The sequence below is a fragment of the Rhizophagus irregularis genome, chromosome 14, assembly GCF_026210795.1.
Source record: "Rhizophagus irregularis chromosome 14, complete sequence".
Taxonomy (NCBI): Eukaryota; Fungi; Glomeromycota; class Glomeromycetes; order Glomerales; family Glomeraceae; genus Rhizophagus; species Rhizophagus irregularis.
The window spans coordinates 4,379,612-4,406,964 of record NC_089442.1 but is presented as its reverse complement, the minus strand read 5'-3'; the positions used below and the strand labels follow the sequence as shown (position 1 = coordinate 4,406,964).

Genomic DNA, 27,353 nt, shown 5'->3' with positions numbered 1-27,353 from the left:
TCTATCCTTTGATATGATTCAAATAAACTATCTTTCAGTATCAGATAATTTGGACATTCGGTTTACAATAAATGTTGTTAATCATGATATTAGAGAATCTAATGTGATTCTAAGTCTTTCAAGCTTATTAGTGAATTCAAACGTGAAATTATTGATTTTACATATTGCTTGCTTTAATGAATTTTATAATATTTATTGTGAATGGTACTATTTCTGCTTCAAATCACGGAGTTATTGGAATATCAGTTTACTCTGTGGTATCAAAAATTATTGATAAAAATTGATAACAAATTTGTCATAAACATTAGTCCTCGTCTGATAAATTTACCACAAGCTATCAATAATACTTCTGCTTTTTGTACTAAATACGAGGCTCTATCGTTATCCTTTTCAATGGTCTTGGACTCTTGGTGCCCCAGGGCGATAATGAATTTTAATAATATAGGTCCAGAAAAATCTTTAATATTTAGTCCATACCTTTGTGAATGAAGTATTGAGTTTTAATACATATATTAAAGATATCATGCTCGCATATTATTATTGTAATTTCACTTCCACCACTTCTAGTATCAGTTTAGCATCTTTTACAATTCATCCTTAAATGAATGATCATCTTCGCTAAATGTGACGGGTGACGACATATTTATCGTTAGAGGTAAAGATACTAAAGATACTTGTTTCCGTCGTGCGCATTGTGCGGGTCGCGTGGGCCTTTATCATGTTTTTCATCTACTATTTGAATTATTTCATAACCCATTAAGAATCATTTTTTCTTTAAGCAGTTTGTTAGAAACAAATATTGAAAAGAATCTTTTAATAAAAAATCGCAAGAATAAATAATAAAAACGATATTTATATGCAAAACTCTTTTTTAATTTTACTATTTTGATAGATATAATGAATAGCTACCGGTTTCTCAAATTCTTACGTGGCTGAAGTATAAAAGGAAAACCAATGCATCGCCTAGTAAACAACTTTTTGTATTAGAGTTACATTCGATATCATGATACCAAAAAAAAAATAAGACACAAATCTTTTTGTAATATGAAATACCGCGAGAAACTTATTAAATTTAATTAATTAAGAAGATTAAAAAAAACAAATTCATTTGAATTTAATGCAAGTGCTTCTGCAATTATGGCCTGAATGGTATTGAAAATGGAGTTCTTTAAGTTATACGAAAAGGACAATAAGGAATATTGATTTATGTATAAACGTTATCCCTATAAAAAATAAATGTCCGGAAAATGTCTACGAAAATGTCCGGAAATTGTCCAGAATAAATCTGGCATGTCCAGAAATTGTCCGGAAAATGTCTATTCTTTGCTACAAATTTGATACCTAAAATTTTGACATATCCGGACTTTGTCCAAAATATATCCAGAATTTGTCCAGTATAAAATTTTGGACAAATTCCGGACAGATAAACCTGGACAAATTCTGGACATAGTAAAAATTCAGATAATTTGAACTGGACAAATTCCGGACATGAAAAAATTCTGGACAAATTCTGGACGCTACTTCCAAAAAAGGATAAATTAATTTTGTAAAAAAATGCAAAAAGCACAAGACTGACATTCATAACCTTCTTTGTCATACTAATTAAATTTGCTGAGCAGGCAAAAATACTATATATCTATGATAAAAAACTTTAGGTTAAAAGCAATTATAATGATGGTCACCTGTTGATCATCTTTTGTGCCAAATTTTATGAAAAAATATTTCAGGTCAATTTCCGGACAAATTCTGGACAAAATGAGTGTCCGGAAACGAGTGTGTTTTCGGAACAATTTCCGGACATGGTACCTGGCATTTTCTGGACATTTTCTGGACAATTATTTAGACAAATTTTCCGGACAAATTCTGGACAATTTCCGGACACTTATTTTTTATAGGGTATGAATAAATTTAGTGAATGGGCTTTTTTACTTAATTGTAATGTATTCTATTCTTTCGTGGATTTGTTTACAAGAATAATTAAACATTTTTTTTACAGTAAATAAAATATTATTTATATAAATTAAATTATTCCCAAAAAAATTATTTAATGTGTAGTACCGTATAACAATCAATAAGGATATTAGCTAATTTTTAGAGACGCGCAAAATCTTAGATTAGTTTAACACGATAATTTATGTTCATAAACTTAAAGAACTTTACTGTATTCTTTATCTTTACCGGGAATAGAAAGAATAGGAAGAATTTAAATACCAAATTATGGGAAAACATTATCCAATATTTTTTTTTGAAAATCCGATATACAAAAACTTTGTCGAGCCTTAATAAAACATTTTAATAAGCGATAGCACTTCACCACAATATTTTTATTCAAATAATTCAATTAATAATATGTTAAGAAAACAGATTAAATTGGTATTTAAAGGATTTTATGTCATATATCATAAAAATAATTTTGATAATCTATAAATAAATGTTTTGAATCGATATTATTATAAAACTTATCCGGATTTTTTTTGGTTGTTTAAGAAATAACTAACTAATCATCAAATGTACAGTCGACCCTTTCATAGCGAATTTTTATTTTGATATCAAATAGCATGATATAGAGAATCTTAAGCATGGTTCGGATTTTGATATATGAAAAACATCAGCTAGATTAATATACAGTATTCCATATAACATTTAACGATGGAAAGTGTGTGAAAATAAACTTTATATCTGATTTTTTTATAAGGAATATTTCTGAATATACCAAAAATTATTGTGAACGAATCTTACTATAAAGACATGAAATATTATTAATTAAATATATTCAGTAGTTAGTACATCTTAACATAGTAACAATGTTATATAATATAGGAACCAGTGAACCACATTCTATTCACCTGTTTCATGAATAAATATTTCTCGATGTAATGTCCACACATCATAAAGTTATACAGTCTATAGAGCACTCTCAGAGCGAATCCAAAAGTTGGAGGAGCAATCGAGCAATCGGATGATCATACCTCCCAATTTAGAAACTTTGAAATGAGGGTTATGGATGTAGAAGAAGATGTGGAAGAACTGGGTGTCTTCTACCATGAATTAATAATGGAAATGTCCCTTTGCAGAATTGCAAGAATCAGAATACTAGAGTTCATCCGAGTCCAGTTTATCCAATTCCAGCTCACCTGATTCTGATATACCGATAGCAGTTATGCATGCTCATCCCAAGAAGAAATCGAGAAGGAAGATTCACGCGAAGATGTCCAAAACATCCAAATATGTGAAGTGTCATCCAGGCAGTCCGAAGCAGTGATAGAAGATTTTTATTTTTTAAAATTATATGCCATAATGAAAAATGATATTTGTGAATTGCGTAGTCCCCTACTAAGGGAATTAATCGATTTTGGTGCTAATGTGAATTTAGTTAGCCAAAAAAATATTAATGAGTTAGGTGCAATAGCAAATCCCCTGAAAACCGCCCTGATAGATCCTTTTCTATATTAGGAAAACTTAGACTGTGAATTAGTTTTAATGTTAATGGGGATTACAAATGCACTGATCCCAGAGAATTCATTGTTATCGGGCTAGGATCACCATGGTTGTGAAAAAATAGCGCAACTATTGATTTTTGGCAATTCGTTACTCACTATACATGATAATTATGTTCCGACCAATTATCTGATAGTCAAATTCAAACTATTATTGATAATTTCCCAATCAAGAAAGAAATTATGGTTTAATTGCAGTCCGGAAGATTTTTTGCTGAGCCACACTACATATCTTGTGCGACAAAAAAAATGTAGATTAACTTAATCTAGACAAGCATGGGCATTTAGTGCAATTGCTGAAGAGGGAGATTTAGAAATAATGGAAGACTCTCTCCAATAAACCAAATTTTCTGTAATAATACACTTAGAACATCTTCGAATTTCTCAAACTTTTGGAGATATGCACTTGTATTTTCATCAACTTCTTCTGCCATTGCTTATTAGTATAACCAGCAATACCAAGTTCTTCCTGAATTGCCATTATATCCTTCTTCCAAATATGTATAAAAACAAATTATATAATTCCGCAAATGATATATCCGTAGAAGCTTTATCGCTTCGAAAGTGCCATTGTTAGAATGGGATTGCCATCAATGTTGAAATTTTCCTATATTGATATGATTATCCCTCGCCAAGTATAACAACAACTCATATAACTTTCAGTAGATCGCTAGCGCTAAAATATATTTGGTAATTTGAATGATTCGTTTCAAAAAAGAAACTACGCCATTAGTAGCTTATTATTTTACCTAAAAAATAAATGCGTGATATAATAAACCTATAAATTATGTGATACAGCATAATTTAATTAATTTGTGATACAGCATGATTTATGCTTTTAGTAGAATAATGAATGACTTAAATACCCACTTGTCTGATTTAACAGCGTATAATTATAATTTCTTCCTCTTTTACAAATCCTACTAAATTCTAATATGGATAACATTGACATTAACGCAGGTGGTCTAATCAAGAGTGCCATTAAATTTGGCATGAATAAATACATGGACCATAAGGCCAAGAAAACATGCGAGCGAGTCTTGAATGTTCAATTTCAAAAGCTCATGGACCAGGGTTACCTTTCTGTTATTGGTGATGGCGGTTTTCAACTTACCAACAAGGCACTGGCGGAAAAAATTGGGTTGACGGCTTACCCAGATGTGTTGGAATACATGCAAATTATGAACTTTAATGCAGAAGAAGTTGCCGTAGTAGCAGGCACATGCGTGCAAATCTGGCTTAATAAAGAATACCAGCCATGGGATAAGAGGGTTGGAAGTGCATGGCCAAAGAGTGCAAAATTAGCGGCGCCTATGAGACAGAGAGCTACTGATGCGTTGAATATGTGGTAGGTGCCTTGTTCCTTTAATCTTATCTTTAAAGATTGGCTTATTTTTTTAATTATTGGATAGGTACGCCCCAAATAACGTTGGTGCACAGCAATCATTTAATCAATCAATGGCATATCTTGTTAACGCAGAGGCCGCGCTGGAAGGCGATGATCCCGATGCGAAGAACAACATACTGGTTATTGTGACTCGCATTATAGGTCTTGCACAGATGTGTGGAATTTCAGAGATCGGCCTGAAAGACATTATGGAAGGATTATCAATGTCATATTTATTCGAGACGATTGCACGCGCTCTAATAGCTAAAATGCGTGGTCAGCATCCATCAGATGTATTCAATATCGGTCTTGGCATCCAAGGAAGTTCAGAAAATGTGCACAAAAATTTTGCGATAGAAGCGAAGAGATTTAAAGGACCGCGGGAAGTTATTGGAAAATATACTGGTGGTAGAGTAGTGTTAAATTCAATTAACGCCGAGGTAGTCGTAAGAGATCCGCTAAGTGAAGGGGAAAAAATTTGGTGTATGAAAGGATGGGCAGAAACATTGAGGAGGCAAACAGCTAAATTAAAGGAAAATGCCGCAACAGACATTCATGGCAACCAGCTACGACGCACTAAATTATTTAAAGTAACTTTAAGTATTAAGAGAGTCGATGGAGTGCCGCTGGCCAAAATTAAACAGGTAATGTATTGTATTACATAAATAACATTGTGTATCAGCCTGACTAAGGTCTATCTACATCATATTAGGTTGGACCCCTTTTAGTTACTGACAAGATCTGGGGTGGCATCACAGGTACTGCTTGTCCATGCACCAGTCCAGATCCGCGTAAGAAACTCAAAGGAAAACGCGTGGGTAAAGTGAATGTAATTTTTAAAAGTCTTGACCCCTTAAATATGAAAATTGTTCCTCGAAAGTCCGTTTTCGTGCTTGAAACGTACGGAGATGCTGTTGTGCACCTATTTCTTTCACACTGCTTAACAAGTGCGTATGTCAGAGCGGACAAAGAATGTTTGTATTGTGCGGTTTGTAGGGCCGTAGGAACTGGATGTAATTCGATCTTATTATAAAACATCTCTACTGTTGTATTTTTAACATGAGAAAAGCTATCGTGAAAATCTTTTTTGCTGAAAGCATATGAATCAGCGAGTGGTTTTCAATAAACGCTTACTTGCTTTGATGCATTGTTGCTTTATTTGCATTGCCATTAATACTGAGGTTTTCTTGAATTGCTATTATATCATCCTTTTTATGTAAAAGCAATTCATATAATTCAGCAAAGTGTTTTGCTTAGATCAGATTCATTAGTATTGTTATCTACCATGAGTCTACCATGATTGTTATAATAAAGTAATAAATTTAATGCGAAAAATTTCAAGTCCGGAACAATGATCATCAACCCGGAGCAGTTCAGAATATCTTTGCTGTGCAACAGACATCACATGATCAAAAGTTATGCATGAAATTGGGTTTTTTTGTCCCGTATATTAACCTTGTCCATTTTTTTCCCCCGAATAAAATGTAAGAAAAAAAATGTAAAAGAACGCTTTGTTACAATATAGGACCTTCCCTATAAGTTAATACTTAATATTGACGACAAAACCATGTTATGAAGGACTGAAGACTTCGCAATTTCCGAGATCGTCAGGTGTAAAGCTACTTTGAGTCTTGCGAGGGTGATCGCTAAACTAAAAGGAATCAAATTTCCGTTTGCATGTACTTTCAAAGCTTTCTTGGCAATCAGACGATAATGGCTAATCACGCCATATCTCCTTTCCCCATTTTTCAGCAAAACATAAAGCTTGTGGAAGTTCAGCCAACTTTCCCGCAAAAAAAATATGTACAGTATGTCATATTGGAAGAAATGCTTCCCTGAACTTTCACTGATTACATTCCTATGTGAGTAGGAATGGCCAATACTGATATTACTCTCAACTGTCTTATCATTCCTAGTGGGCCGTTCAACGCTTTCTCTCTCGATAGGGTTTCTATAACAATTACGGTTCCCAGAAATGAAACAGCACACTTCAAACTGCTATTCAAAACGAGTTGGCACCTCCATATAATAATACTCCCCTTGATATTCTTCAAATTTATTATCTCGGGAATGTGGACGAAAAACGTATGCAAACACAGGTTTTAATTCCGCTTATTTCAAAGGAGATCCTCCGTGACGCGTTTATTAAGTGGGAATTGTCTCGTAATATTACTTCCAAGTTAAAAAAGTCTTCCAAATTCTCTTCCACCTCTCTTCCCCATGATTCTTCTGCCAGCGCTGGATCTTTCTTCTCGCAATTTCAACAGAATCCAAATTTTCTTAGCAAATTTTTGTGATTTTTTTTTATTTTGAATGGTTACATACAGTGCAAAAAAGTATTTCGAAATGGAATCCAAGCTTGAATTATTGGAACAACGCATTTCTGAGCTTGAGGCCGAGAATACTGAGCTAAGGATGAGAATACAAAATTGAGACAGATTATTGAAGAGAATGCCATGCGCGATGCTAGAGTCGAGGAACTAGAACAAAAGAATACAGAGCTTGAGGCCAGGCTCGCGTTATTGGAACAGGGTATTAGCGATTATAACATCTACGTTGTTGATGTAATAATGACTTCGTTAATAGTATACTCATTGAAAAAAAGACGCGCCAATAATGTTTGTTTACTAGTACCGGCTACTTCTAATGAGGTAAAGTTGTTATTAAAGTCTCTCTCTCTCTCTCTCTTTTTATATTATATTAATCTTTTCGAGAAATTGTTTACATCAAATGTTAATAGATTATGACTTTGAACGTTTCCAACAAACTTCTCCCTCTCAATTAACAATGAATTGGATTTTGTTTTAAGTCGGTATTTTTGATATTGAAACGATTCAATTCGATATTTCAACTGTCACTTCAACTTTTAATTCTCTAGATCAGTTCATTTTCTTAATGTAACTGTTAAAGATGATCTTGCTTCGTTAATTGTTGAATCCATAATAAATCCAAGACTTCAAGCAAATCGTAATTATGTTGTAGGAGAACAGTTCATTGCTCATACATTTCTTGGACATATATACCAAGTATTTAACAAAGATTAGTGAATTCGATACATCAAATCAATTAAGACTATCTGGAATCATTTCTGCAAGACCTCTCCCACAAATAATATTTCCCAATTATAATTTGCATGCAATATTTCTGATTCAAGCTTACCACTATTCATTTTCACAACATTCCAATCCGCCTGAAATTTGTTGCTTAAGGCGTTAAGATATTTCGATTGTTTTATTGCAACATCAAATTACTGCCTTATAATATAGTCTTACCAATATAAGTAAGATTTTGGTAGGGGTCCCAGCTGAAATTACAGTCATGTGATGTTTTTCTCTGTATCTCAGAGGCGCGTGTTTGACGATCACGGTTTTATCAAATATGTTGAAAAAATCAGGAACGATAATATGTCTGCTTTGACTTTAAGCATTTATATAGTCAGAAAATTGATTAACATCGTGATGATGTTCTTTTAGAAGCTAGCCGAGCAATAAAACCAACCTACCTTATTATAACTTTGCAGAAAATGAGAGTTCATTTGATTGTTGATTTCGATGATGTTAATAATGGTAGGTTTTGTTTTTCATTTAATTTTTGCTTTACTTATGCAAGCAGATAAAAGGGTTCACTAACTGGGACATTACCTTTTTATATAATTCGCAGGATCGATTTTGTTATACACTTTTGGGAGAAATTACGTTAATATGATTACATCACGAAAATCTGATCAATGGATCCACTTAAAATTATAATAAAAAAACTTTGATATACAAAGATCAACAAGGAGATCTTTTTTGTTATACATGATGTCGTCTTTACTAAAATGTTTCTAGCGTTACTGCGCATTCATCAAGTTCTGGATTAAATTAATAGTTTTGTTATAATAAAACTTGTTAGAGAAATTTTAGCATACACAATTCCCTCGATCCCTAACCAACACCATGCGAAAAAAATATGCTGTAATGTCTGGTAAATTAATTGCACTAATTGCGTCTTTGCTTTATTGATCGTACGAGAATATGGGCCGTAACCTGCTACAGTGCTACCCTAAACTAATAATCTATTCAGTTTATTCTCCTTTTATAAGATAGTCTACTAATGATACCTTTCGGAATCCTGTAATTTCGAGTTAATAATATTGTTCTAGAATAGTAAATTTCTTATCCATTAATATAATACTGAGTTTTTCTTGAATTGCTATTATATCATCCTTTTTATATAAAAGCAATTCATATAATTCAGCAAAGTGTTTTGCTTAGATCAGATTTATTAGCATTGTTATCTACCATGAGTCTATTATAATGAAGTAATAAATTTAATGCGAAAAATTTCAAGTCCGGAACAATGATCATCAACCCGGAGCAGTTCAGAATATCTTTGCTGTGCAACAGACATCACATGATCAAGAGTTATGCGTGAGAACGATTAAATTGATTTTTTTTGTCCCGCATATTAAATACCTTGTCCATTTTTTCCCCCCGAATAAAATACGAGAAAAAAAATGTAAAAAAACGCTTTGTTGCATTATAGGACCTTTCCTATAAGTTAATATTGACGACACAACCATGTTATAAAGGACTGAAGACTTCGCAATTTCCGAGATCGTCAGGTGTAAAGCCACTTTGAGTCTTGCAGAGGTGATCGCTAAACTAAAAGGAATCAAAATTCCGTTTGCATGTGCTTTCAAAGCTTTCTTGGCGTCAGACGATCATAGTTAATCACGCCATATCTCCTTTCCCCCTTTTCCAGCAAAATATAAAGCTTGTGGAAGTTCAGTCAACTTTCATCTTTGGGAACCGTAATTGTTATAGAAACCCTATCGAGAAAGCGTTGAACGACCCACTATGAATGATAAGACAGTTGAGAGTAATATCGGTATGGACATTTCCTACTCACATAGGAATGTAATCAGTGAATGTTCAGGGAAGCATTTCTTCCAATATGACATAATTTTTTTTTTTTTGCGGGAAACAGCCACTTCAAACTGCTATTCAAAACGAGTTGGCACCTCCATGTAATGATACTCCTCTTGATATTCGTCAAATTTATTATCCCGGGAATGTGGATGAAAAACGTATGCAAACACAGGTTTTAATTCCGCTTATTTCAAGGAGATCCCCGACAGACTTATACCATATAGTCGCGTCCCCCATACCCCACCAAATTCTTAGAAATTTTTTATCAGTATCATATTGTTATCTTTGATAACATATTCATGTATTAGTTGCTACCGGCAACATTTATTTCATTAAATAAATTATTATTTCCCAAGCGGGTATTAATACAAATTTTCTTAGCAAATTTCCATGATTTTTTTTATTTTGAATGGATACTTTATTGATAGAAAAAAGCAGGGTTGAGTTTAATTTCGTTATTTAACACGCGTGACGTATATATGATAATGACATCTGGGATTAATTTTATTGACGCGATGTAGTTTTTTTCGTCAAAACTATGATTATCAGTTTTTACGATTATCATAACACTAATACTGTAGTTCCACCAATGATAATAAGTATGGTAAAAAAAAAGTAGTTTAATCAGTACGCGTTTTCATGTTTTCATTAGGCAGATTTAATAAATGTCCTTATTCTTTCCATATAAAAAATTTTTTATGATCCGATGATTAATTATTCCTAATACATCCAATAATCGCGTAACTTGGTTGGAGCAATTACATAATTTTTCAAAAGTGGCGTGGAAAATTTTTTAAACTATTTGATCATTTCCACATTTAAAGAATTTTTTATGATCCGATTAATCACATTACCATATTAAGTTTATAAAAAAAATAACTGGTTTCTTTTGAGTAAATATAAGAATTCCCACAATAAAATTCATATAAATATCGGTAAAAAAAAGATCTTTTCCCACATCAGTAAAAAAAAAATTATCTCTTCCCACAACAAATTTCATATAAATATCAGTAAAAAAATCTTTTCCCTCGTCCATATCAGAAACTTTTATATCAACAACTTTACGAAGATTTATTAAACTTTTATTTGGGTTCTGATAGTGTTGTTTTAATAATAATTCTTTTTTTATTGTAAGTTGATTCCACATATTTTTGATAAATACATTCATTCATTTAAAGACTGAAATTTTCTGACTTTAACTACAGAACGTGGTTTCAATTCAATATGGACGAAAAGTCTAAAATTTATTTTAATGTACAAGACAGATAAATGGTCATTAATCGACTATGACAGCTGGGCCATCAATAATGTAAAATTTCATCAACCCACCAAAGGGCACCGGACATTTTATAAATTATTAACAAACATGTTGATAAACAATGTTGACTCGAAGAAGTCTAAAAAAGCAAGAAACTTATTAAAAAATAAAAAAGTGAGTGTACTTTGCTTCCATAAACTCTGGCTAATAATGGTATGGGTTACTTTCTTGTTCCTAGATGTTGCGTTCTTTTTCCTTCCTTACTGACTGCGCCTTAGTGAGGTTTTTGAATTGGATAAACAGTAAAAATAAGGAAGCCCTTTTTTGTCTGAAAATTGAAGTACTTCTCATTACCTGATGTCCTGTTTTTTTTCCTCCCTCACTGACTGCGCCTTAGTGAGGTTTTTCAATCGGATTTAAGCAGCCAAGCAGGAAACCATTTTAGTCATGTGATTATGAGTTGAAAAGTGAAATTTATTGTAAAGGTCTGAATGAGGATTCGGTTATGTATCTTCCTTAAGTCAATAAATTTCCTCTTCACTCACTGATCATATTGAACTAATACCTTTTTTTATCATATCAACATGATACTAATATTCAATTATTTCAATAGGCTGATTCAAAACACGTGAACAAACTATGGAAAAGTCCAGAAATTTTAAAAAACGTATACGAAGAACCAAACAAAGAACCAGAAAAGGAAAATTGAAAAATAAAAAAAGAAAAATACATAAAAATTTCGTGAGTATATATGTTTTCTATTCATTTCTATATTGCGAATAAATTCCTTTTAGGTTTACATATTATTAATTTAAAATGTTATTACAATAGGATGATAAGGAGAAAGCTCTATCTCTCAAAGAGAGAGAGCTTGATATAAAAGAACGAGAAATTTCTTTTTTAGAACGTGAAATGAAACTAAGAAATAATAATTATATTGAAATGTGATTACTAGTATATAAATGTATATTTTATAACTATTAAAATATAATAATAAACTTTATTAAAAATAATATTAACTTCGCATAATGTACTATTTCATCTATCGTTACCTAATGAATCACATCTTTTTCAAACGTAATTCATCGTCTTTCTTACTTATTTTTCATTTCCGATGAATATGGTTTCGTCCATCTAAAAAATCACAAGTGATCTTACGTACACAACGTGACATTTTGATGAGACGAAGTTTGCAATTTAGGGAGCTTAATGGCACCTGAATTTGATCAATACTGAGATTTTTTTCATATATCGCTCATGTTCAACATGAATTTTCTTATTTTTTGGGACTTGCATTATCACTAGCAGAGATATTCCAATATTTGTAATTCTTTTATTAACGAAAATTAAAAATAGTTATCTTGGATATAATATCAAGGGAAAACAAAACTTAAATATTTATGAAAATGTTAATTTGGAAAAGTCGATAAAATTTCCAGGATTATTTTATATGGATGACATGACCTTTATCGCCGAAAATAAAATTAATTTAAGAGAGAATTCTGAAGAAAGCAGATTCCTTTTATGATTTAAACGATATAAAAATTAATAAGGATAATCTCAAGAAAATCGATTAATATTAAATTCGGAAACAAGATCAAACCAAGGATTTATAAGAATACTTGGAGTATGGTTTAATACTTTTAACGAACGAAAACATGTCATGAACCAAAATTAAAAATTCAATATGACAAGACTTTTATTAACACGTTAATCATACTGTCACAGGATAAATTTTTTTTATTTTTTTATAAATGGCTTCTCAAAATTCGGATAAGCCAATTGTTTTTATTTTTTTTCTATTTATATCTCTTATTTTTTTTTTTGTTTATTTTAGTATAGTTATTTTTAGTTATTTTTAGATATTTAGTGATTAGATAACAAACGGAAGCTTAGCGGTGGGAAAGTGGCTGAATCTAAAGCGGCTGTATAGACAAATGTGCCCAGATCACCACAATTGGCTGGGAGGCACTGTTCGAATAGACAGATTTGCACCAAAATCTTCACGTTATAAAAAGGACTGTTGGAGATAAGTTAGTTTAGGTTTTATTTTCTGCCGATAGATATACGGATATTACAGAGCGCCGAGAGAGGCAGTAATATCTTTATTTGTTAATAAACCTGATCCGTTTCCGTATAATTCATATACATTTATTTTTATTTATTATTGTTTATTATCGTTCACTATCAATATCGTTTATTATCATTTGTTAACTTTTGTTATACATTGTTGATTCCTCATATAACTAATCGTTTTATACACATTGCCTGATCTATCTTTAACCTGTTACATCACTTATTATCGTCTACAATCGTTCATTATTGTTTACCCGCACCCACTTTCATTTTATCGCTCATCATATATCGTTATATTACCCTGTCCTTTATTAACCGATCCTTATATTTCTTTCTGTTACTACCTACCGAATGATGGAAACCGGTGGTAACAATACCTAGAATAGAATATTAATTATTCTATCTGAAAAGGAATGTAAAGATTTGATAGATCGATGGAAATCATTAGCGGATCAGTTGCTTTAAGATCAATATTATCAGAAATTTATTTAAAAAATTTAGTATAGTTTAGAAATAAAATAAAACATTAAACAAAATTATATTAAAGATCATTTAATTAAAATTTAAAAGGAGACGAATTAATATCAGTAGTATTAGTTAAACCATCATCGAGAAAGGTAGTAGGAATAAGAATTACTATGATATATGGAAAAAAATTTAAAATATGAAATAATAAATTATGATATTTGGAACATGATTGTATACCTATTAATTCGAAGAAAGAAATTAAAATTGTCGTTAAAAAGTGTGAAGATTGTGAAAAGAATATTAGACTTTTTTTATCGAAAATAACGAACATCAAAATTCGATTGTGATTGATTGATAATTTTGAACATTATTACACGAAGAAAATATTGAAAAAATTTTAAATATAATGACAAATATTTTTGCGCTGATAATATTAAAAATAAAATTCTATATCAACAAAATAATGAAACAAATGTATTGGGGAAGAAAAGAATATATTAGTATTTTTCTTTTATAAATAAAAATTTTGATGAAACAAAAATTATTTGGAAAGAAAGGAATGACATGATGAAATGGAAAGTTATAATAGAATTTGTTGAAAATAATATTTACTTTGGTACGATTTTAGTACATTTAATCCAGATTAGGAAGATTTTTTAGTTTTTTATATTAGTCTTCTTTTATTTTGCCTTTAGTTTAGCCATAATTGTCTATATAGTTAATTAACGTATATATAAATAGTTTCCGTGTTTAACCTTCAATAACAGATAAATTATTTGTATTCTATATTAAATTCTTTGTTGGTTACGTAAACGAAGATAATTTGGAGGTAAAAGAGATTATTACAAATTTACAATAGAAGCCTATAGATCTCGGTTCAGTTGTAGAGCGAACAACGTATGAAATTCTATCCTTTGATATGATTTAAATAAAAGAGTCTGGATACCATGTAAGTAGGCGATGTGTGTTTCGTTGGTTTACAATAAATGTTTTATTAATCGTCACATATTTTTGCTAATTCTAAGTCCTTCAATACGTTTATTATTAGGGAATTGAAACGTAAAATTACTACATAATTTATTAGTTTTGCATAAAATAATCGTTGCTTTCTTTTGAATTCGGTGATAACTAAAAGCCGCGAGACATTTTTATGTACTAAATCTTGCAATTTCGTCTAACTCAAAAAAAAAACACTTTCTAGAAGTTTATTTTTAATAATACAAATAATACAAGGAAAATTTATTTCATAAAAAAACTTAACGACAAATCTTTTCGTTTAAGAAGTATTTTAACAAAGATAAATGCTCGAAACGTGATATATCAAGAAAAGCTAAATTTATTACCAACAAAATCATTATCTCGATGAGATTCAAAAAATTCATGACAATTTAAATCGGACAAATTAATACATGAAAATTTTCCATCAACTAACCAAATGCTTCCTTTGATTAATATATTTTTTTTTAGGCATAAACAACTGTACTTCGAATTCATTATTTACCAAAGAAATTTTATTCATTAAAAATGGGTAGCGTAATTTTACATGAGATCTCTAGAATAATATGGTATTATCTCATTCAAATAACCAATATATTGCAATAAATTTCAATAGCAATTGACATAATAAAATTTAACTGTAATATTAGTATCGTATAGCGACCTCCAAATTTCTCCGCAGCGCAGCAAAATGGTTGGCCGAGAATTGTTGTTCATTTTTTTTTTCCGTCTTTTTCAATTGTAAAGTTATCCTTTATTGAGAATATAGAATAAATAATTAGCTCATTGCATATATTAAAACCTTTCTATTCTTTTTATAATTATCATCATTTTTCTTATGCGCTTTGAAGAATATGCAATTGAATCCATGAAGTAATTAGATTAATATGATTAATTGCTCTTTTACAGTCAAATCGTTTAATTCGTTTTTATTTGGAATTTTTAATAGAAGATTGGCTACACAAGAAATATACCGTCCCAATTTTTTCAGGATCTTTTATTGAATAATTCGCTTTTCAAAAGCTTCAAATATACAATAAAAATATAAAATAAATTCTATTTGAATGATAACTAGTAATTTATTTTTTAAAATTAAAATTCTTACTTACTTCCATCTATATCCATTACCAGTCAAGAAAGGTACTTTTTTGAGTCTTCAATCTTCATTGTCAAGGTTAATTTGAATTATAAGTTCCTTTTAATCTTCATTATTAGAATGATAATGCATAAACTGAATTGTGCAAGTTGATTTAAATATACTGTATCTCAAAAATTCCAACTTTATCTTCTGAAGTAATAAGTGATATTTTCTTCATCAACAAACTTGATTGGAATTAATGGATTTTGTGGTTATATCATTTAGTGGTTTTGGAAACATGATTAGATTTATACTTTTTTTGTCGTTAGTCAAACATGAATTACAATTTACAAGTTTTAGAAAACCGATTTTTAGTTATTTTAAATGTATTCCAGATATTTAAAGTAAAACACGTTGATTCAATGACGTGTTTGTCAAAAGTAAAATTCCATGGCTTATAAAAATTTAGTAGCATTTTAATAGCCACGCCTGCACTCAGCGGAGAAACGAGTTTATAATAAATATGCCACGCCATACATAAAAATTTATTTATAGTCTTAATAGTATTTTAATATAAAAGATAAAATATACGTAATTTTTAATAAAAAAAATAAAAAATAAAAAAAAAAGAGCTAAAATTTATCTTCTTGATTAATATCATCGTTAAGAAGATTTAAAATTTTTTGTTTCATTTCAGGCCAATCATCCTTTTTCCATTCCCCATTCATGTTAAGAAGCTTTAAAATTTTATGTTTCATTTCAGGCCAATCATCCTTCCATTCCCCATTTTTAATTTTTTCTCTAATGTATTTCTGAGCTATACTAACATCCACATGATAATAACTAAATTATAAAAAGTTATTATTAATCGATATTATTTTTTTAAAAAAAAAGATAAAATAAATACTTACATTACTTCGGGAAACCAAGCTCTCCAACGTCTTTGAAAAGGTAGTAAATAAAAAAGTTCAATTTCTGCTATAACGTCTGCTTTTTGTGCTAAATACGAGGCTCTATCATTGCACTCTTCAATCGCATTATTAAGGAGACCAATAAATAAATTCATTAAATATATAACAATTAAGAATGTAAATACTATCATTAAAAGAAATAATAATGTATTTTCAGTTGTTGGTTTTGGTGCCCAAGGTGATAATGAATTTTGATTTCCTAAATTCAGGTTTATAAGTTAGTATAAGTTGCACTTATGATAAATATCAATTGATGTTAACGGTTACCTGTTAAAAATAAATATGTCGCAAGAAGAGAGGTGGGATATGAAAAAAATAAATTGGTATTTTCGCTAGGAACTTGAATAAGAGTTTCTTTTAAGATATTTCCATTTTCATCAACTTGATTATAAGTATTAGAAAGAGTCCAAGGATTATTTGGATCATTTGGATTTTGTGCACTTAATGGATCTAAAAGATTTTGAGGATGTAAAAGTAAAAAAAAAGCATGTGCAAAGCTTGCAATAATAATTGCTAATACTACTAAAAAAGAAAATACACGATAAGCTACTCCAAATATTAATGCAAAATAAATTCCGAAACTTTTAAATGCTCTAAAAAAAAGTAAAAATTTTAAATCTAATAATAAACATGAAATTGACAATGCCCAGTCTGGTATGTCATCATATTTAATCCAATAAATTGATGCAATGGTAGCAGAAAGGTACGCACTTAAATCTGAGTTTTTAAAAAAAGTTAATTTAAGCTTAATAAATTTGAACTAAATTAATTGTAAGATGCTCTTACCAAATAAGTTCCATATACTTAAAACATATTTTTTCGGATTCCAGATATATTGTCTTAATTCAAACAAGAGATGATAAAATCCAAAAGCAATTGAAGATTGATATAGTTTAATACGAATTTCTTGAGTTATAGAATTTGTAGGATAAGAAGCAATTGTAAAACACACAAGAAAAACCATAAATATTGACCAAATAAAAATATAATATGCCATTCCAAATTTTTTCCATTTAAAATTAATAATTGCTTCACCATTCCAATTCGTATAAAATTCTTTTTTACAAGTATCAGTAAAAACACTCGATTGAGGATAAAATATTTCTTTCCACCAACTATATTCAAAAGGATAATGACAAAAACCTATATAGGGTACGATAAGAACAATTTGTTGTTTGCTTTGTTTCATATAAAAAATGTTATAAATAAAATGCAACAAATATCTAGAATTGCCTAACAAATTACTAAAAATATCTAACAACATTTTAGAAGATACTTCTCTTGGATGACTAATAACATCAACCATTAAATATATAATTGTAAATGGTAAAATTAAAATTGAAGCAGTAAATCTAAATATGTTTTTAATAAATCTAATAATATTTCTAATATATTTAATAGATTGAGATACTTTACGAATTTCTACTTTATGGCTAAAAGCATTAAAATGTGAATGATAATTATCCTCAATTCTTTCGTCAAATGAAATCATAAACATTTCAGAATTAAATTTTGTTATATAATCAGGATACTTTTCATATAAATAATTCATAGATGATGTTATAGTATTCAGAAATTTCACATTTCCTATTGGATCTTCTTTGACAAGTTTTATGCATTTGTTATAAATCTTTTCTATATAATGAGTCAATTTTGGATCAGTCGACTTTATTAAATTTGGTAATAAAGTTGGTCCATATTTCGCAAGGCATCTTTCGTCTTTAATGATACTAATGATAATTTCTGATAAGTGTGTGAAATATTGTTTATCTTCTATATTATATTCTTTGAGGTCTGCTATATTTTTTATATCCATTATCGGTAATATAGGTCCAAAAAAATCTTTAATGTTTAGTCCATAATTGAAGTATCGAGTTTTAATATGTTTGTTATGGATATCATGCTCGTATATTATTATAGATTCACCATAATAATAATTTTTAAATCGTAATGCTAACGCATTATTGTTAAGACTTTTCCAGTTCAACGTCGCAAGCTTGGTAAACTTGATACCTATATCTTTTGAACACAGTAATTCTTCTTTATCTGAATAAACTGAGAGTTTATCGAGTTTTCCGAGTTCATCCTCATCGAGTTTATCGAGTTTATCATTTTTCAGTTCTATTCTCCATTTATATTTTTGATTATTGAAGTTTATATCTTTAGTTGCAATATTTTTATTTTCATATTCATCAGAAAATAAAACTTCTATATTTTTACTAGGTTCATCAGAAAATAAATCTTCTATATTTTTACTAGGTTCAGAAAGTAAAGATCTAATATTTTCCATATCAAGAAAAGCTAAAGTATCATTATTGGTATCATTATAGTAATACTTCTCAAAAGTTTGACCCAAGTAATCATTCCAACCAACTAAATCATCATCTTCCTTATGAGATTCAAAAAATTCATGCAAATTTAAATCTGGCAAATTAACCAAATTAACACTTGGAAATTTTCCATCAACTAATCCAAATGCTTCCTTTGATTCTGAATTATATTTGTAAAGGATAAACTTATGGTTCTTAAAAATCATTGATGCATCTATGGGTTGTTTATTAATATCAGTTATATTATACAAGATTATATCCTGTTCTTCGTCTTTTTCAGGTATATTAAAGGCCAAAAGATAAACATTATTTTGTACTTCGCAAAATTCTATTTTTATGTTGGTACCTTTTAATTGAATATTTCGAATTGGATAATCATCATCTTTTAAAAAAATTGCAATTTCATTACTATAGTTTACCGCGATTGAATTTCCTTTAGTTATTACTGTGGACTTTTCATAAGTATTTTCATTTTTATAAGTTGTCGTAAACCCAAGTGAATAACTAAATTTCAATTGAACTGTTTTCAAGTCCCAATGAAATAAATAACTTAGAGTAATAACCCATATATTCTCATCATCAATAAGCACTTCTTTTATTATTTCGTTGTCTGATAATAGTGATGATAATTCATAAAATGACACTAAACTTAGCTCCTTATCATACATTGATATTTCATATCTATTGGATAGTATAAGATCACCATTTTTTTTAAAATTAATATTCTCAAGTACCTGCCACCTTTCAGGAGGCAGAGGATTAAGTTTAATTTGCTGATTTTCGTTGGACATTCGAAAGATTTTAAACACATATTCAGATTCATATATTATATTCCCAAAATAAACAATTTTACTATCATTTACTTTAATCTCAATACACGTCCAGTATTTTGGTAATTTATAAACACTTGCTTTGGGATCTAGGATCAGTTTAGAATCTTCTACGACCCATCCTTCAATTGATTCATCATCTCTGCTATATGTGACGACATATTTACCGTTAGGAGATAAAGATACTAAAGATACTTGTTTTCCGCTGTGCGGATCGCGTGAGTTGTCAACGTCATATATTCCATCTTTTTCATAATCTATTTGAATTATTTCATCATCCATGAAGATTTTTTTTTTTAAGCAATTTGTTAGAAACAAATGTGAAAAGAATCTTAAAAAAATCGCAAGAATAAATAACAAAAACGACATGCAAAATTCTTATTAAGATCTTTACCGATGCATTCGCAAAACTCATTCAGATTTACTAATTTTGATAGGTATAATGAATAGCTAACCGGTTTCTTACCCTATAAAAAGGTTGGAACATTTATCCGAAATTTGTACAAAAAAAATAATATAAAATTCGAACAAATTCTAAACAAATATCGTATGATTAACCCATTTGGCTTTAGCACAAACTTTTTACAATGACCAAAGCGGAACAACCTTTTTTTTTCATTGTCTATATTTTATTTGGATTAGAGACTTTTTTTATAGGGTTACATGTCTTACAATGACCAAAGCGGAACCACCGTTTTTTTTTAATTGTCTAGGCTTTATTTGTATTAGAGTTTATATATGACACCCAAAAAAAGAAAAAAAATGAATTTTTAAAAAAAAAATTCACGTGATTTCATAAGTTTTTCGTATTCATCAAAAAATTTCGATAAATTCATTTAACAAGATTTTTTTTTTCTTACAAGTGTAACAAGATTACGCCACAAATGAGAGATCAATATCGCAATATTTCCGTAAATATCATTTTTGTAAACGGAGTTTTTAATAAAGAGAATTTTTATTTATACGAAAAGAATATATTATCAATTGCATCGATGATGATGAACTTGACCAAAAAATGATTAATGTAATGCTATGAATATTTTTTATCAAAAAAATTTTATAAATAAATTTTTTTTATTAGAAACAATGCATTTTTTAGTTCTTCATATATTGTTTCATTGTATATGCCGAAAAAAAATTTATTTATATAAAACGGTATATTACGGTTATATTGTCACACATACATTATTTAAGGACGATTTGATCGTAAACCCATGCAAATATGCAATATTCCTTCCTTCCATCTACGTCACCCTATACGTTTCCCCTGCTTTTTCCAAATAACTAGATCGATAATCAAAATAATTAAATAATTTCGTTTTCTCCGACGTCTGTTTTTATTAGAGGTGCAACTTTACCGACGTAACTGCCGTAACAAAGTTACAATAACGTCACTGCAGATGATCACAGAGAAATTTTATAATAATTTATATCACGACTCACGAGTTACAACCTTTCATTGACTTAAGGAGTGATGTAGCTAAAAAAAGAAAAAGTCTGCACCCATAGTTTTTATTTTTAACGGTTCGTTTTCCTTTTATGTCCTTATGTTCTTCAGTTTTGCGACAAAGATACATTTTTTTATTCTTTATTTTGTTTTATTTACCCTTTGTTTTCTAATTTTATTTTTTCTTTTTAAGTATTTAAGTTCTTCCAGTTTGTGAACGCACTTTTTTCTTTTTATCCATTTCTTTATGGGCTTTGCCTTGATCTTTTCTTGATCTTGTTAATTTCGACTTTGATCTTCATCCCTTTCTTTATTTTCATTCCTTCTTCATTCCCATTTTTCATCGTCTTTTATTATCTTTGTTTATTGGTTAATAAAAAATATAAATTTCGCTTCGGACTCATAACGATCTCCGTTTCCTAGTTTATATTAATGAACTTTTTAGAAAATATTTTATTACATCTTGAAGATGATTTATATTCGCTTTGTTCATTTCTATTGATTAATCGATATCGGTGTCGACATACAATTCCATTATTATGGAATCAACCTTTTGAATCAGTTAAAGAAACATCAACACATAAAATTATTAGACTTATCATGTTCACCTAAAGAAACAAAAAAAAAGATTTAGAATAGGGTGAATCAAATTACCAAATTATGAAAAACCATTATTTGATTATCCAATATTTAAATTTTATCAAGCACTTAATAAAATATTTTTAACAAGTACTATAAACACCACAATATTTTATTCAAATAAATTTAGTAATATATTAAGAAAACAGATATTTAACATCCGAATTCTTTTTAATCATCAAATATATAATCAGCCTTTTTATAGACACATAGCAGATCTTCAGCGTAGTAAACCAACTATATTCCGTACAATATTTACTATTTATCGAAGTGTGAAATAAATTTGTTATAAAGGGTGTTTTTTATATCGTATTTTCTGAATATACCATAGAATTTTTGCGATTAAATAATCTTACTATGTATAAAGGCATGAAATATTTTTATTAATTAAAACGTTCGGTAGTTAGTACAACATTTAATACAGACATAGCAACATAGCAACAGTATTGTATATTATAGAAAACACACTCTACTTAGACTCATGGATAAATATTTCTCAATGTAATAGCCACACATCATAAAGTTGATGTGTTCATAGTAATACCAATTGAATAAAATTATCATTATTATCATTTATCAGTAATTAGGAATTCAAAGTGGCCTAATTTTCGTTAAATAAAATATAATAAAGTAGAATTTAAATATCATAATTTGTATCAATCGAATATTCGGTATACATAATGAAAATGTTATTGTGGATTAGTGGTACCGATTATTCGCTATGATATACGATAAATCAGATCTTCGATAAACCGGATCCTTCGATATATCGGGGCTGATTACTATAGTATTTATTTTCGATATATAGAAGCGGATGAGCCCGGTTTATCGAGACTGCCTGTGTACTTCGTTATAACGTTACCGAACCTTTCTATTACGAAGGCCAACGCTGAATTCGTTATATCGAGGGCAACTATGAAATGACGTCCCGCTTTATTATTATACCTGTTCTGGGGTTTTGATTGGCAATCATACACCTGATTTGCATTGATTGGTCATATGCGCGAATATTAAACTTGATAGCTCCGCGTAATTAGTGGTCCATCTCCTGATAAAAAAAAGGGAGTTCTAATAATATTAAAATCAGATAATGTCTGCTAATTTACACTGCGGATCGATAATATCTTAATTACGTAATAAATTTGCTACGCTTTGTGTAAGACTCCAAGACGCCAAAATATTTTATTTGCAGTATTTATTTATGTATAATAGATAAAAATTAAAGACAAAAATATATTTAGATGTATACAAAAAATCTTTAAAAACAAAAAATTGATTTTAAAATTAATTCTAATCTTTAATAGCATCTTCGATGCTAAGTAGCTTTAAAATTTTATCAGACAAATCATCCCTTTTCCATTCACCATTTTTAATTGCTTCCTTAATGTATTTCCGAGCTTTTTTAATATCTACTTTATAAGAACTAAAAAAGTTATTATTAGTCAGTATTCTTTTTTTTTAAAAAAAAGATAAATAAATAAATACTTACATTACTTCGGGAAACCAAGTTCTCCAACGTCTTTGATGAGGTAATAAATAAAAAAGTTCAATTTCTGCTATAACTTCTGCTTTTTGTACTAAATACGAGGCCCTATCATTATCCTCTCCAATCGCTATATTAAGGAGACCAATAAATAAATTCATTAAATATATAACAATTAAGAATGAAAATACTATCATCAAAAGAAATAATATTGTATTTTCAGTTATTGGTTTTGGTGCCCAAGGTGATAATGAATTTTGATTTCCTAAAATTCAGGTTTAAGTTAGTATAAGTTACATTTATGATAAATATTAATTAATGTTAACGGGTTACCTGTTAAAAATAAATATGTCGCAAGAAGAGACGTGGGATATGAATAAAATAAATTGGTATTTTCACTAGGAACTTGAATAAGAGTTTCTTTTAAGATATTTCCATTTTCATCAACTTGATTATAAGTATTAGAAAGAGTCCAAGGATTATTTGGATCATTTGGATTTTGTGCATTTAATGAATCTAAAAGATCTTGAGGATGTAAAAGTAAAAAAAAAGCATGTGCAAAGCTTGCAATAATAATTGCTAATACTACTAAAAAAGAAAATACACGTTTAGCCACTCCAAACATTATTGCAAAATAAACTCCGAAATATTCAAATATTCTAAAGAAAAGTAAAAATTTTAAATCTAATAATAAACATGAAATTGATAATGCCCAGTCTGGTGTGTCATCATATTTAATCCAATAAATTGATGCAATAGTAGCAGAAAGGTACGCACTTAAATCTGGGTTTTTAAAGAAAGTTAGTTTAAGCTTAATAAATTTGAACTAATTGTAAGATGCTCTTACCAAATAAGTTCCATATACTTAAAACATAATTTTTTGGATTCCAGATAAATTGTCTTAATTCAAACAAGAGATGATAAAATCCAAAAGCAATTGTAGTTTGATATAGCTTAATACGAATTTCTTGAGTTATAGAATTTGTAGGATAAGAAGCAATTGTAAAACACACAAGAAAAACCATAAATAATAACCAAATAATAAAATAATATATCCTTCCAAATGTTTTCCATTTAAAATTAATAATTGCTTCACCATTCCAATTTGAGTAAAATTCCTTTACACAAGTATCAGTAAAAACACTTGATTGAGGATAAAATATTTCCTTCCAGAAACTATATTTTAAAGGATAATGAGAATAATTTATATAGGGTATGATAAGAACAATTTGTTGTTTGTGTAGTCGCTCATAATTTAAAATTTTTCTAAGAGTATCGTTATGTAATCTTTTCAGTATTCTAGGAATATTTAACAGAATATTAGGAAGTTCTCTTAGATTTACAATTAACAAAATAATTATATATGTAATTGTAAATGGTAAAAGTAAAATGAAAATAGTCAAATATAAAATGAAAATAGTCAAATACAAAATACATATAAATATGTTTTCAATAATACGTCTAATATATTTAAAAATACTAGATTGATATACTTTACGAATTTCTACTTCTTGGCTAAAAGCACTAAAATGTGAATGATATTTATTCCCAATTCCTTCGTTAAAAGGGTTTAAAATCATAAACATTTCAGAATTAAATTTTGTTATGTAATCAGGATACTTTTTGTATAAATCATTCATTGATGATGTTATAATATTCAGAAATCTTAGATTTCTGTTTGGATCATCTTTAACAAGTTTTGTGCATTTATTAAAAATATCTTCTATATAACGAGTTAATTTTGGAACAGACGACTCTATTAAAATTGGTAATAAAGTTGGTCCATATTTCGCAAGACATCTTTCGTCTTCAATGATACTAACGATACTTTCTGATAATTGTGTGAAAAGTTGTTTACCATTATCATTTTCATCTTTATCGAGGTTTGCTATATCTATCGTATCTATCATCGGTAATATAGATCCAGAAAAATCTATTTGTCCTTCCTCTTTGTTAATAAAGTATTGAGTTTTAATACGTTTGTTATGGATATCATACTCGTATATTATTATAGATTCTTCGTTAAATCGTAATGCTAACGCATTATTGTTAAGAATTTTCCAGTTCAACGTCGTCAACATGATACCTAAATCTTTTGAACGCAGAAATTCTTCTTTATTCAGTTCTTCTTCATCTGAATAAACTGAGAGTTTATCGAGTTTGATGAGTTTATTAATTAAATCGGGTTTATCGTTTTTCAGTTCTATTCTCCATTTATATTTTTGATTATTGAAGTTTATATCTTTAGTTACAATACTTTTCTTTTCACATTCACTCATATTTTTCCTAGATTCAGAAAGTAAAGATCTAATATTTTCCATGTCAGGGAAAGCTAAAGTATCATTATAGTAAAAAGGTTGACCCAAGTAATCATTCCAACCAACTAAATCATCATCTTCCTTATGAGATTCAAAAAATTCATGCAAATTTAAATCTAATAAATTAATATATGTAAATTTTCCATCAACTAATCCAAATGCTTCCTTTGATTCTGAATTATATTCATAAAGGATAAACTTATTTTTGAAGTCGTTCTCGGGATCTTCATCATTAAAAATCGTTGATGCATCTATGGGCTGTTGTTTATTGATATCAGTTATACTATACAAGATTATATCCTGTTTTTCGTCTTTTTTAGGTATATTAAAAGCCAAAAGATAAGTATTATTTTGTACTTGGCACAATTCTATCTTCATATCAGGATTCTTTAATTGAATATTTCGAATTGGAAAATGTACATTGTTTAAAAAAATTGCAATTTCACCATAATATTTTATCCCGATTAAACTTTCTTTATGTATTACTGTAAATTCTTTATCATACTGAGAATTCTCGGTCGTAAACTCAAGTGAATAACTAAATTTCAATTGAAATGTTTTCATGTCCCAATGAAATAAATAATTTGGAGAAATAACCCATATATTATCATCATCAATAAGCACTTCTTTTATTACTTCGTAGAGTGATGATAGTGATGATAGTTCATAAAATGACACTAAACTTAGCTCATTACTCATCTTATCATGCTTAGAACGATAAATTAATATTTCATATCTACTGAATTTTATAAAATCACCATTTTTTTTGAAATTAATCTTCTTAGATTCCCACCACCCTTCAGGCGGAGGATTAAGTTTAATTTGTTGATGTTTATTTGACATTTGAATTATTATATTGTACGCAATATAAACAATTTTACCATCATTTACTTTAATCTCAGAAATATTCTTTGATCCTTCTGGTAATTTATAAACACTTGCTTCAGGATCTAGGATCAGTTTAGAATCTTTTACAATCCATCCTTCAATTGATTTATCATCTTCGCTATATGTGACGACATATTTACCGTTAGGAGATAAAGATACTGAAGATACTTGATTTCCATTGTGCGCGTTGTTCGAGTCGCGTGGGTTGTGCGGCACAATTTCATCTTTATCACGTTTTTCATGTGGGTTATCAACGTCATATTTTTCATCTATTTGACGTTCTACTTCAATTTCATAACTCATGAGGAATTGTTTTTTTTTTTAAGCAGTTTGTTAGAAACAAATGTGAAAAGAATCTTAAAAAAAATCTCAAGAATAAATAACAAAAACGATATGCAAAATTCTTATTCGGATTTTTACCGATGCATTCGCAAAACTCATTCAGATTTACTAATTTTGATAGGTATAATGAATAGCTAACCGGTTTCTTACATTTCTTACAATAACCAAAGCGGAACCACCGCTTTTTTTTTTCATTGTCTAGACTTTATTTGGATTAGAGTTTATTCGGCTTACATGACACCCAAAAAAAGAAAAAAATGAACACGAAAAACTTATGAAATCACGTGAATTTTTTTTAAAAAATTCAACCTAATTAAGAAAATTAAAAAAAAAAAATCAAAAAAATTTCGATAAATTCATTTAACAAGATTTTTTTTTCTTACAAGTGTAACAAGATTACGCCACAAATGAGAGATCGTATCGTAATATTAC

General features: G+C 29.0%; 6 protein-coding genes across 6 annotated transcripts; 4 read left to right on the top strand and 2 right to left on the bottom strand.

The window, feature by feature from the left end:
• Positions 1–4,432: 4,432 nt before the first annotated feature.
• OCT59_006646 (uncharacterized protein) lies at positions 4,433–5,917 on the top strand (the record flags this gene model as incomplete). The annotated part of the gene is made up of 3 exons (XM_025311385.1): positions 4,433–4,845; positions 4,910–5,528; positions 5,597–5,917. The coding sequence occupies 3 exons, from the start codon at positions 4,433–4,435 to the stop codon at positions 5,915–5,917; spliced, it is 1,353 nt and encodes a 450-aa protein (XP_025172218.1).
• Positions 5,918–7,340: 1,423 nt separating this feature from the next.
• OCT59_006645 (uncharacterized protein) lies at positions 7,341–7,669 on the top strand (the record flags this gene model as incomplete). Its single annotated transcript, XM_066141403.1, has 2 exons — positions 7,341–7,535; positions 7,625–7,669. 2 exons carry the CDS (start codon positions 7,341–7,343, stop codon positions 7,667–7,669), a joined length of 240 nt encoding a protein of 79 aa, XP_065998192.1.
• A 1,675-nt stretch (positions 7,670–9,344) lies between these two features.
• OCT59_006644 (uncharacterized protein) lies at positions 9,345–10,162 on the top strand. The gene is made up of 2 exons (XM_066141402.1): positions 9,345–9,756; positions 9,856–10,162. Exons 1-2 carry the CDS (start codon positions 9,730–9,732, stop codon positions 10,084–10,086), a joined length of 258 nt encoding a protein of 85 aa, XP_065998191.1. The 5' UTR covers positions 9,345–9,729; the 3' UTR covers positions 10,087–10,162.
• A 1,532-nt stretch (positions 10,163–11,694) lies between these two features.
• On the top strand, positions 11,695–12,003 carry OCT59_006643 (uncharacterized protein; the record flags this gene model as incomplete). The annotated part of the gene is made up of 2 exons (XM_066141401.1): positions 11,695–11,796; positions 11,887–12,003. 2 exons carry the CDS (start codon positions 11,695–11,697, stop codon positions 12,001–12,003), a joined length of 219 nt encoding a protein of 72 aa, XP_065998190.1.
• Positions 12,004–17,404: 5,401 nt separating this feature from the next.
• On the bottom strand, positions 17,405–20,086 carry OCT59_006642 (uncharacterized protein; the record flags this gene model as incomplete). The annotated part of the gene is made up of 1 exon (XM_066141400.1): positions 17,405–20,086. The coding sequence occupies one exon, from the start codon at positions 20,084–20,086 to the stop codon at positions 17,405–17,407; it is 2,682 nt and encodes an 893-aa protein (XP_065998189.1).
• A 4,099-nt stretch (positions 20,087–24,185) lies between these two features.
• OCT59_006641 (uncharacterized protein) lies at positions 24,186–26,882 on the bottom strand (the record flags this gene model as incomplete). The annotated part of the gene is made up of 1 exon (XM_066141399.1): positions 24,186–26,882. The coding sequence occupies one exon, from the start codon at positions 26,880–26,882 to the stop codon at positions 24,186–24,188; it is 2,697 nt and encodes an 898-aa protein (XP_065998188.1).
• Positions 26,883–27,353: the final 471 nt, after the last annotated feature.

What these genes read in the sequence shown, in the direction of transcription:
- OCT59_006644 (XM_066141402.1), top strand. Translation starts at nt 9,730, where the DNA reads ATGATAAGACAGTTGAGAGTAATATCG. An exon ending in GACAGTTGAGAGTAATATCG is followed by an intron (nt 9,757 to 9,855) that starts GTATGGACATTT and finishes TGCGGGAAACAG; the next exon opens with CCACTTCAAACTGCTATTCA.